This window comes from Hypomesus transpacificus, chromosome 24, assembly GCF_021917145.1.
Source record: "Hypomesus transpacificus isolate Combined female chromosome 24, fHypTra1, whole genome shotgun sequence".
Classification (NCBI taxonomy): Eukaryota; Metazoa; Chordata; class Actinopteri; order Osmeriformes; family Osmeridae; genus Hypomesus; species Hypomesus transpacificus.
The window spans coordinates 649688-661959 of NC_061083.1; the positions used below are offsets into that span (position 1 = coordinate 649688).

The following is a 12272-nucleotide window of genomic DNA, read 5'->3' on the forward strand; positions in this document are numbered from 1 at the left end:
CTGTGACTGATATTCCTATTGTGATTGACTTACACCTTGCCTCTTTGCCATTCTCTGGCACCAGAGTATATTAAAGCATTGAGGTGAGCTTTCTACAGTGAAGGGAAGTGTCGGTGAGATGTATAATTCGTCATCTGAGAATATAGAAACAAAAAAATGTGGTTTCTTAAGGCTAAACGGATGTATTGCACAACAAACCAGTCACACCACAGAGGAAATTATTTTAAAGAAAAAAATCACTTTTATTATTAAATAAATAAATACATTTTGTACACAATAAGTTATGCCCCATTACTTAACAAGGTAATGCTTCTTTCTTAGTGGGTCTGTACATGAACTTCACCATAATCCCCCTCTCCCAACCTCCCCAGTCTAACACGGATGTCAAACCTTTCAGACAGAAATGAGTCACAGTTTGAAGTGGGCATGCAGTGTGCCATGCACACACACACACACACACACAAACACACACATACAAACACACACATACAAACACACACACAGCGTCTCTCCGCCCGGCAGAAGCGCTGTTTTTACAGGCTCCAAGCACAGCTCCAGCCTTTGTGGATGGACTCATATTGGACACAACAACATTAATGACAACAACAACAACATTTAACAACAACGTAGATAGACAGTTCCTCTCTGGGCCAGCCCAGTGTTACCCTCCACACCCCTTCCAAACATGCTCCTCCCTTTGGTTTCACATTCGTACCAGAATTTCCTCTTGTTGATTTCCGGTTTCCGGTCTCCTCTTTTCATTGACATGTCATCAGCCCTTCAAAGTCAAGCCTTCATGTTCCCTATACACGTTTCATCTCCTTCAGGATCTCTCCATCCCTCTCCATTTCTGACAGGATTTTCACCAGTAAATTGTCAGAGTTGCAGTCCCAATTGCTCAGCATAGGTCCATCAGTATAAACTGTCGCCCCCCCCTTGAAATTGCCAAGCTGTGGGAACAGGCTCCCTCCATGTAAGTGGTTCCTCGGCTCTGCGTGGGCGCTTCCTGTTCAACTGCAGCGCTGCGTGAGCATGTTGAGGGAGTACTCCATACGCTGGCGCAGGTCACTGGGGCAGCCGGAGGCAAGCATGGCGCTCAGTTTGAAGGTGGTGGAGACCCGGTCCTCATTGATGTACGTCAGCATGTACTCATCCCTCTGGGTGCACAGGATGATCTTGGTGTGGTCATGGTAGAAGTTAACCTGGAGGGCGCGAGATGGAACACAGGGGTGGTTGAGTTTTCTGTCAGCACGGTATACTGTGATTGTCCAAACAAACAGTTGTTTTCCGTAGATCCCTTTGGTTTGTGGCCATATCGGTGTTTGGTATGTTGCAAGGCATGCATATTTTGTGAGGTTGTGTGCATAGTTGATTCGGAAGAGCTGTATTCTCGGCTCCAGTATGTACGTTGGCTTGTGAGGTTTGAAGGTGTGCGTAGGTTTGGACTAGAGATGAGACAGGGTTTTTACCTGAAAGGTGCCATCGTTGAAGAGCATCATGAGGGCGCGGTCAGACTTGAGCCACTGCAGAAGGTAGAGTCTGGGTAGGTGTGTGTCGGACATGCTCACTAGGTCTCCGCCCTGAGAGGGACACAAGATGCCAACGCCCGAGTTAGAGTCGTGAAGTCTCAAAACACATTATCCAAGAAAGAAGGAGAAGGGGGAGAGAGAGAAAAACAGAGAGTGACAGAGAAGGGTGACATTTCCAAGGAAGAGAAAGATGAAAGGGGGACTGGTATTTGTTAGGTAGAGGAAGATAAGTAATGTAGTTGTGGAGGTGAATACTCACATCCATCAGATTCTCCTCCATGTAATGGGCAAAGTACTTGAGCACTGTCACCTGAGCAACAAAGTGCTCTGGGACCTCCGTAGTGGGAAAGACAGAACACTGTCCCAGCTCCGCATAGTAATGGATTGTTCTGGAAAAGGAGAGAGGAAAATGAGAGGGGAGGAAGAGTTAGTCAACCTCACATGAACAAACACGAGACCAATGGTCAAACATTGCTCAGCAGACAACAGTCTACACTGGGGCTGCTAGACATATAACCATCCTCCAGAGCAGCTGGATCTATGTCTGACTGTGACCTAGCTGAACGGGACACTGAGGACACTTACTTCCTGTCGGGGAGGAGGCTCATGTGAGTGCCGTTGTTGAAGAGAACCCCCACGGTGTGGTCTGACAGCTGGTAGCCGAAGCCGTACTTGTTGGAGTAGTCGACCCACTTAGTCACCCACTGGAGGGTACTGCAGCCTGGACCTTGGGGAATGTTGTCTGCTGTGGGAGGAGGAGGAGGAGGAGAAAGGAGGGGAGGGAGGGTGGGGGGGTTAGACCGCTAAATTCACAAACATGCATAATATAGTAACAGTGTATTAGATTCATCTCTGAAATGATGCAGCTCCTACATCGATGGCGAGTGCACGCATTTTAAAAGATGTCCCTGGTTGTGACCGGTTTTATGATGGCAGTTTTTTCTTACCTTGAGGCATGTTTTCCAGGCACCCTCTGAAAACGCTGGCTACAGACTCAGCCACACAGCCCGTGCTATTGTCTTCCAGATCTAGGAAAATGAAAGCACAATATTAGATTTGCGGTCGTATCAATCCGTCGACGTCATTAGCTACCTATCAAAATCCTTGCTAATGAATCCACATGTGTGTCATGTCTCCCCACGTGTCAACTCACATTCGCTGCTGCTGCTGCAGCTGCCCAGGCTGCCCCTGACGATCAAGCGGATGGTGTCACGCGCCGTCAGGGCCTGACCCTCTGTTACCGGGGCATCGGGAATCCCGGCCGATGGCAAGGCTGGCAGAGCGTCCTGGGGTGGGAGGACACAAGGGGTTAAGGGGTTAAACCGGTATTATACGTGTGCAGTGGCTCTGAACTGAGTCAGCATGTCTTGGGTCAACTTGTGGTCTGTGTGGATACAGTATTGATTCTGAGGTTGGTAGCAGAGCTTGCTTAACCAGGAATGGCTTGTCTGACGGTTTAGAGAGGGTGACTCAGCAGGTTTAGCTTACCTCAGCCTGCTGTTTGTTCTGTTGCTGGCTGATGACAGTCTTCTTTAGGTCGTTTCGCAGCTTATAGATTTCCTCTTCTTCTTTGGTTAGCTTATCTGTGATAGACAACACACACTGTCAGCACTGTCTTCCATTCAAAACAATAGGAATTTGAGTGTGCCAAAACTGCCCCACTATTACTCGGCCTCTCAGCACAAGCTTAGAGTTATTCATGAGGTGACTGGGCACTGGGTGATAGATAATGTACTCACTCAAGGTCTCGTAGTATTTGACCTTGTCCCTCTTCCCACCAAACAGTGCGGCTGCAGCCTTCTTGAAGAAACTCTTGGCAGGGCTGGAGATGTGGAACTCTGGTGCAGAGTGGCAACAGCTTGCTGGGAGACGCTCTGGCACAAAACCCTGCACAGAGGGAGAGGGAGAGGGAGAGAGAGAGAGAGAGGCAGAGAGAGAGAGAGAGAGAGAGTCAATGTTGCAACGCTGCATCAAAGACACAATCCATCCCAAAAAGGAAGTGGCCGACAGACCGACAGGGCACGTCCAGATGTCGCCTGTAGTGTGTGCGTCTTTCTCACCTGTGTGAAGAACTCGTGTCGGAGGATGTGATCTAGGTGGGGTCTGTCCTCTGGGGTCTTGGCCAGCAGGTTACCAATGAGCTGCTTGGCCTGGGGGGACAGTGAAGAGGGCAGGGAGTAGCGAGCCTCACGGATGCACCTGTAAGTTTCCTTCAGGTTGGTGGTCTCAAAGGGGGGTCTGCCCAGTAGCATGGTGTACCTGGAACACGAGGAAAGACACGTTAGCTACTGCTGGCTGAAACGTCACGCCACCGTTGTTTGGACAAACTGTCACCGCAACTGTTTGGTGGTCACACACGTACATTTAATCAAAGCTCCCCAGGAGACTTGTGAAGTCATAAACACAGTGAAGTTCCACTAGACTTACATGACACAGCCCAGGGCCCAGATGTCAGACTCGCAGCCGTGGCCTTCCTTGTTGAGCACTTCAGGGGACAGGTAGTTGGGCGTCCCACAGATGGTCTTCCTCCTGCTCCCCACTGGCTCCAGTTTGGCAGCTAGGCCAAAGTCTCCCACCTTCAGCTCCATGGATTCACTCACAAAGAAGTTACCTATCAGGTGGAAAGGAAGGATTGTATTGTATAAATACTCAGCATTGTAATGCCAAAGGCTTTACACTGACAGCACTTGACAAATATTTAACCCCAACAACCCAGGTTATGTGGATGGTGTATAGTTACTGCAGTCTTCCTACCCAATTTGAGGTCTCTGTGCAGGATCTCTTGTTCGTGCAGGTATTTGAGTCCTGAGACGATCTGACGCAGGTAATAGCGCACCTCCGGTTCAGTGAGCACTTTACGTGTCTTCAGGATATGAGCTAAGGACTGCACGGAGAAAACATACCATGTCAGAACAAGCACAGACTCGATTACCTGCTAATACAATCAGGGGCAGGGCGCAAATGCAGAAGTATGCAAACAGTTCGGGGGATGGAGGTGCAGAGACAAATGGGTAGCAGTTCAGCTACAGTCTACTCACTCTTCTACTGCAGTACTCCAATAGTATGTAGATGTTGTCCTTGTCTTCGAAATGGTGATAAAAATGCACAATGTGTTTATGGTGAAGCATTCGGTGGAGTTCGATTTCCCGGTCAATCTGGTCAAAAGATATACCATGAAATAAATATACTGTATAATTTACTAACCAATATATTCTGCTGCACACTCAGACTATTGTCCAACATCTGGAGGGAACCAAGCTTACCTTTTCCCGTTGGTGAGGTTTGGAGACGCGCGTGTGGGGAATAATTTTGGCTGCGTAAACTTTGCTTGTGGACAGGTCTGTCATCTCGTAGCATTTCGCAAAACCTCCCTGAAAAGAAACACATGTACAATGTATACAATTATGAGTCAGAAGCTTCAAAAAGGTATACAATCCACCCAATTATAACATTCCAAAGGGAATGCTGACCGCTGTAGCTGCGGCGTTGTAAAGTATGTAAAAGCTGTACCTTTCCCAAAACTTTCCCACGGCAGTAACATTTTCCGGTGGCAGAATCTGTTATAATTCTGGCCATCTCCGCAGATACATTATCCTCTGTTCTTTTTCTGTGCAATTCACTGGATCGAGGTGTCGGCTCGCACACCCTGTTGCTGTTGGCCGGCTGAGGGGCGATATTCATTAATATTTCCATAGTGGTGCAATAGCTTCGCGACTCGTATGTTGAATGCGGTGGAGAATTGTCTGCTCGGCTTTATATACTGGCATCCGCCCCATCGTCTGGCTCTTCGACGTCACTGTGCTGGGAGTAGAAGTCTGGTAGGGTAGGTCGACTCGACTTCTAGTCAAGACTGGAATATTAATGTCTGTTGCATTTAGCCCATGGAAGAATTAGATAGATTTTATACAATAACAACATGAGTCTTCTCATCCCCGTTTAATTATCATCATCATCATTATCATCATCGTCACATCCACTACCAGTATCTCTAAAGACAAACATTTACACGTAGTTTATGGTGAGTAATGCACACTTAACAAAACAACTTAAGGATGGTCAAATAGTAATACCTAAGATCCAAGCAGGGGTAAATGAAATTGTTCTTATCAAGTGGAGCCTAATAGCAGCAGCTCCAGTCAACGCTCCCTGAGTGAATGTTTCACGGTACTCTGAAACTCTAGCGCCGTCGTGTGGCGATTATAGAACATAAGTCTGTCTGTATGTAGATGTTGTCCATGTCTATGACATATTGTACTGTTTGGATGAGGAGTTGGTTTACACCAAGCAGCAATTTCTATGACTGTACCCTATTCACACATGGTTACATCTTATAGCGAGGCTGAGTGTCCTATTACTGTGCAGCTGCTGGCATGTGATTCATGTTTATGAGTATAAGTGTGTGTGTGGTTGTGCTGTGCACGTGCCACGCGTGTCTTCTGTCCAGTGTGCAGAGTCAGGAGCAAGCTGGTGGCCAAGGAGTGTGCTACAAGGAGAACTTTGCAGGCTGCCACAGAGGGTCTACTCAGTCAAGTCTGACCCTTCTGAACCAGTCCCAGCGTGGTGTCCAGCAGGGGGCTACTGTCCCCCCCCCCCCCCCCCCCCCCCCCCCCCCCCCCCCCCCAGTGCTGACCTGACTCCCTGATCGTTCTCGTTCAATGCAAGTGCACCAGGCAGACCACATGTAAGCCACACAAGTGGCACGTTAATAGCACATGAAGTGCTGTGACTATGCTCAAACTATGAAAAAAAGAGTGGAGATTAACTTGAGGCAATCGACATGTTACCATCACAGACCACTGACATATTTGATTAAATGATGTACCATTAGGGAAGAGAATAATTACTCAACGAACATATATACCATTTTATTCATAAAATGCACCCATTATCCATCTGCAAAAGAACGTCGATGATGCTTCTAATCAGGAGAGGAGTGCAGGAGAATGCCATTCAAAGACGTTCAAACTTGACCTCTTTGGTTCAGTTTTAAGCGTACAGTATTGATGTCATAGGCCCAGGCCTGGTCCAAGCCGCTGCCTGAGGATGCATGGCTGTGCCACTGGGAGAAGGGGAACCGACATGCAACGACATGTGCATCATCAGCGAGTTCTCTTAGCAACTTCTCACCCAACATCTCGATCTAAGGATGGATCAAAGGCACAGTTTAAATCACTGACCATCTGCATGCGCTCTAGCTAACCTTTCTAAGCGTAAACAATTTTGGCAAATAATATGAGGCATTTTAACTGCAGGTTTTGGTTGGTTGTATATGTTTTACAAGGTAATTTTATAAGGTTGCTTTAAAAGTTGTTTTTTTATTGCATAGTAACTCAAAGAGCAAGGTATGTGAGAGGTTAAATCAAATGTATATTTTGACAGTGACATTGAAATTTGTTGGAAAATACACATACAAAGTCATTTGAATGCTTGCTGCATGTTTTAGTGAGAACAGCTCCCTCTAGTAGAAATGTTGTATAATTGCAATTCATGGGGACTGTTAGATTTGCAAATCAGTAGCGCACAGTGCCCGTGATGCAGCTGGTGATGACAGTTCTTCTCAGTGGTGTTGGTACCTGTATGTCAGGTAGAGCACAATTGAAATTCTCAGTCATCTCTGAAGTACTTGTTCAACTTCCACATCTATTCTAGTCAAATTTCCAATGCTGTGGTAGCCTACATTCATACAAATAATTATGTTGCCTTCATTTGCTGTTTCCTACATAATAAATTGCTTATGTTATGACCACCAAAGCGCGAGGGAGGTGCAGAAAAATTACGGGAGAAAAAAAAAAACATCTACAGGCGAATGCCTCAAAATGTGCCAAAATTTCGGACATGTTTGGGGCTGTAACTGCTTCAACGTCAGCATTATCTGCAGAGGAAGGAGGAGAGGTGGCTGGCTCAGAGAAGCAGAAACAACACACTGACAGGGTCAGGGAGCTGAGGAAGAGGAGAGTGACCATGCCAGGGCCATGGGAGCGAGTGAGGAAAAGATGGGAGAGTAGTTGTCGACGTGGTAAGGAGTGGGAACATTAACAGGGACTCAGGAAGGGAGGCTGTGTGTGTGTTGTGTGCCTCAAGTCACAACTGATTTGTTAAAGGCTAGCAGTTATATAATAAATAAAATAAATGATGTATAGTTAAATTGGAGCACACAGTATTAACAGGTTACCCTATTTTAACCACTGCGGCCACAGAGCATGGGTAAAATTGTATCAAAAGGTATCTGTATGGTATTGAATATGAGAAGTTAGTATTACTAACATAATATACCATGAAAAAACTCCATGAAGTAAACAACTGTTTGCTTATTACTATTATGGTTTTGTTTAAATTGTAAATTGTAGGTATATATCTTGCAAGTAATTGGTTGTGGTATTTCCCAGCCAATCACCCTTCTCTCTCTGTCTGTCTAGTCATGCCAGGTTGTTGAGATAAAAGTCGATGAGACACCCAGGGAAGAACAGGCTATAGACTACTTTGCCCGTCATGATCCTGCTATCCTGCAAACATTTAAAAAATATCATCCCAGACAAGACATGAATAACCCTGATACAATATCAAATATCAATAATAAAAATAAATAAACAAATACAATGAATATACAAATCATAACTCTGAGAATTCATAAATTATTTAAGTGTAAGATCAACAGATGAGTCTTGAGACCCTTCTTGGAGGATCCAAAACTATCACATGAACGCAGAACACTAGGCAGCTCATATCATAGAATGCGCGCATATTTTAAGGACTGTCTGCAGGGAATGTTTCTGACCAATCACGGTGGGTGTGGGCTGCCTGGGCCAAAAATCTTGGAAAACTCTCTTGGAAGTCGCTTTGGATAAAAGCGTCTGCTAAATGCATAAATGTAAATGTAAAAATGCCAGGGCCCAGTCCAGCCCTGCTGAAAGTATATCCACTTTATAATGCCGTTCTGTTAGCTAGCCAGCCCCTTTGAAAGCGGGAGAATTTCATTTGTAAAAGCAAATTTGCTTCTAAATAACGAAACAGAATTTCCCTATTTTCCGTACTATGCTTAGTTTCATTTAAAGATCCCATGACATACTGTTGAATGCTTTTACATTGGCCTTAGTGGTCCCCTAATACTGTATATGAAGTATTTTTCCCGAAATTCAGCCTTGGTGCAGAATTACAGCCACTACGAGCAGTCCCACAATGAGCTTTCCTCAAAACTAGCTGTTTCTGTGTCTGTAGCTTCAAATGCTATGCGTAAGAAAGAGGCGAGGCTAACTGCCATGCTTTGGTCGTTTGCAAGCCATGATGTCTCGAGGAAAAACCAATGTCGTGCTAGCACGGTCTTAGCTCATTTTCTCATTGGTGGGCCAAATTCTCTGCGCGGGCAAAGCAGAGAAAGGGGAGGTAACCTTCCTCCTTGTGACGTCACAAGGAGAGGATTTTCAAAACCGAGCGTTAGAGTTTTCATTTTCTCAAAGGCATTTTCTTTATAACCGTTGGGTTATAAAGAGGACACCTGGAATATATTAATTTTGCACACACACACATCACATGCCAAGACAGTTCTTTCATACTACAGAATGACAGTTAAGCCCAGGTAAAGTTTGATTATATTACCAGGTTAAACATATTGGTAACTATATTGAATATACTGTATAGGATGATGTTCCAGTCATACCAGAATGTGTTCATCTAAATGTTCATCCATCTATTTTAATAAGCACAAAATGTAAAATGCCTATTCAATTAAACAAGTCATAGTTTATGGCAAATACTATGTGCACATAACCCTAGAATTTCCCATTGATTATGGTTAATTCTTATATTATCAAAACCCCTAGAAAATTCCTGAAAATTCCTATGGATAATTAACCCCTCTGAATATTCCAAGAATTTTGCAACTCCAGGTTAATATGTTGTCAAAACAATCAAATTAGTAAAATAAACTCTAAATATAAAACAGAAAGGTCTTGTGTGCAGAATGCATACCACTCCAGGTGCAAGAAACACAGTCACATTCTTGTAGATTGATAGATCAGCCTGTGAAAGCAGAGAGACACAGTAATTCATTTAATTACTGTGTCTTAATTAATTCTGTTGACTGTTACAACTGGCCAGGTCGCAGTTGTAAATGAGAACTTGTTCTCAACTAGCCTACCTGGCTAAATAAAGGTGAAATAAAATAAATAATTCCAAACGCACAATAATGATGCATTAAGGAGACATGTGACATGTGAACCAGAGTGTTAAGGCAACAGGTTTATGTTTGTGTCCGTATATGGGTGTGTTGTGCTGTCGACCCATCTGTTTCTTCCCCCCTTTACTATCCTCATCCTTCAGGTGTCCCCCTGTGATTGGCTCGTCATCTGCATTCCCCAGCGCTCTTCGCTTCCAATCCGGCAAGTTGACTTACTCTTTATGGTAATAAGAGTAGGCTACTGCAGCTAAATAGTAAGGATAACTGGATTGTCCTATAATCAAACTTATTTAATAATCCACTTTACTTTTTATGGAAAAGGGTTTTGAGAGACTTTCCTATGTGTAGGCCTAACAGACGTGGCCATGCCCCCGTCGAGTGCGGCCGACGTTTGCCCGCACTCGAGATCGAACCCGCCACCTCTGACAACTTAAGCGCAACCACTACCATTTATGCCAACAAAACGCTAGCAATCCACTGGCGCGGGTGGCCTGGCCTGTATACATACTTGAGGAGTGAGAAACCGATTTACACCGCCTACATATGCATCAGATCAATTGGGACCGAAGATTCAGCAGGTTACATCCATAACATTTTATAGGATTGCTTCACAAATAGTGCTGATGCAACAACATCCAAAGTTTCTGTGCAAAGCTTATTTAGGTTATATCAATGTTAAGTCTACTAAACAAATAATGCCCCTTTGTTACTTAAAAAACATTAACATTTGTTTGTGACATTAGATGCTAAACAATGTTAATTTTCACAATACAATATTCACATCACAATGTTAATTTCTCAAATAAAACACCAAAGCTTATAAGACAGTGCTTCCTCACCTTCCAGAAGTCTTTGTTGACAAAGTTGGCTTGGCTGGCTGGCACCCCTGTCCAGTAGGCCTTGCATCTGGAAAAGGCTAGCAGCATGGAGTTGATCTCATACCCAGTACACTGAAAACCAACCGAAGAGGTAGCGAACACCTAAAATAAGAAAACTCACAAACATATCCGTTTAAGTCATAAAAAGGCTACATTGTTTTGTTTGGTGGTTTGATAACAAGCACTCTGAGATGATCAGATTCAATTAAAACAAAATCACCAGTCTCCCATCTCCTGACCCCAGATCAGCCAGCCGACCTGTTCTTCCCTCCAAAAGCTTCATGACGCTCAGAATCTGAGCTGTGCTGGAGGGCAGGTAAGGCACCTGGACACCAGTGAGAACATCAAGTCAATGCTAACCCCAGGCCACAGGTAGACTTTACAGTATGAGCTCAAGCAAAATACTATTCCATGTCTGTCCTCTCCTAGGTGTTGTCTGCAGCCCGCTTCTTCTACTGAGCTGTACCTTGAGGCCAATTGGGATTTTGCGAGCGCCAGGCAGCATGAACAGTCTCCACACCCAGTAGCCACCTGTGAGCAGTGCCCCAGTGAGGGCTGTCAAAGTGGGGCTGTCCTGACTCCCAGTGGGGCTCCTGGAGAATGTGTCTTCCTGAAGAATGACCTCAATGGAGTCTTCCATCTAAAGTGTAATATGAAGTGAAACACAACTATTATCATCAGATTAAAGTCACAGAGGGTCACAGTTTAATTCAAAGTAATAGCAAGTCACTGTAAATATAGTTTGTCTGTTGACTGTTAAGGAGTCGGAGCACACAGCAGATGGCGCCATGGAACCGTTGGGGGAGGGCACTTTTCTCGAAAAGTTTGTTTACAAGCCACAGCTGTGGCTATATACGTCTGTGTCATTGGCATGATTACAACATGATATATATCTCAACACACTATAATATGACATGCAATCATATTGTAGCTAACTCAGTCACTGATAAATGGCAACATTATCTTGTTTCTAGGCTATATATGCATGTTGATTCAGCAAGTTTACATCAACATGTTACTTGGATTAGAAAGATAACTTATTTTCTAATCGCTCGATAATACCATTTAGTATTGCACATGTAGTTAGCCATTTAATAGGCTATTTATACTTTCAAAATCACACGGAGAAACAATTTGTTCAGTGCGTGAATTTCTACGCTATACTTAGCCTAGTATACTTGATGCGTCCTCTTTGTACAAATGTCTTGCAGCCGTCACGTTACACCAACTGAATCAACACTCTGATCACTACACAAATAAAAACTTAAATAATCTTGTCCCGCCCAATATTGAGTCAATGCCTGCCAAATGTGTGCCAATATAATCACAGAACTGGAGTTACGCGACCTTACTTGCTTTGTGAGTCTGATTTGTTATGTAAGTAGACTAGATGGGAAGCCAGTAGGCCAAACACGATAGACACCATCGTGGCAAAGGGGCACAATCAATGGCAACTAATCAATCTGTCACTGAGCAGACGTATAACGTGGGAGACAAAACAGAAATATTTTATTGATTCCAAGAATTTCATTATCATAGGCTATGTAAACTCAGACAAAGACAGCCTAATCTCATACAGATCCATTTAAAGAGTTATTTTCAACGTATTTATTTCCAATAATCCATCCGCGGTAGTGTTGTTGGTCCTTTATATGTGTTTATGTCGTATTCTGTTTAATTAGTCGAGTGTGT

General features: G+C 44.2%; 2 protein-coding genes across 11 annotated transcripts; both read right to left on the minus strand.

Moving 5' to 3' along the window:
- Nucleotides 1-218: 218 nt before the first annotated feature.
- Nucleotides 219-5272, minus strand: plk2b (polo-like kinase 2b (Drosophila)). Its single transcript, XM_047048522.1, has 14 exons — nucleotides 5040-5272; nucleotides 4793-4900; nucleotides 4568-4684; nucleotides 4284-4413; nucleotides 3957-4140; nucleotides 3590-3788; nucleotides 3269-3416; nucleotides 3018-3112; nucleotides 2683-2815; nucleotides 2477-2557; nucleotides 2115-2274; nucleotides 1789-1918; nucleotides 1470-1580; nucleotides 219-1202 (listed from the first exon to the last, which is right to left on the minus strand). The coding sequence occupies exons 1-14, from the start codon at nucleotides 5220-5222 to the stop codon at nucleotides 1011-1013; spliced, it is 1971 nt and encodes a 656-aa protein (XP_046904478.1). The 5' UTR covers nucleotides 5223-5272; the 3' UTR covers nucleotides 219-1010.
- Nucleotides 5273-6378: 1106 nt separating this feature from the next.
- On the minus strand, nucleotides 6379-12018 carry si:dkey-190g11.3 (uncharacterized protein LOC567059 homolog). 10 transcript variants are annotated; one of them, XM_047048527.1, is made up of 6 exons: nucleotides 11750-11893; nucleotides 11047-11220; nucleotides 10801-10905; nucleotides 10542-10652; nucleotides 9495-9545; nucleotides 6380-6669 (listed from the first exon to the last, which is right to left on the minus strand). In XM_047048527.1, the coding sequence occupies exons 2-6, from the start codon at nucleotides 11218-11220 to the stop codon at nucleotides 6490-6492; spliced, it is 621 nt and encodes a 206-aa protein (XP_046904483.1). In that variant the 5' UTR covers nucleotides 11750-11893; the 3' UTR covers nucleotides 6380-6489. The 10 variants fall into 10 exon arrangements, with proteins under 10 accessions (XP_046904488.1, XP_046904483.1, XP_046904484.1 ...); XM_047048528.1 differs by lacking the exon at nucleotides 11750-11893 and adding an exon at nucleotides 11933-12018 and having other exon boundaries at nucleotides 6386-6669; XM_047048524.1 differs by lacking the exon at nucleotides 11750-11893 and adding an exon at nucleotides 11933-12018 and having other exon boundaries at nucleotides 6386-6669; nucleotides 10542-10682.
- Nucleotides 12019-12272: the final 254 nt, after the last annotated feature.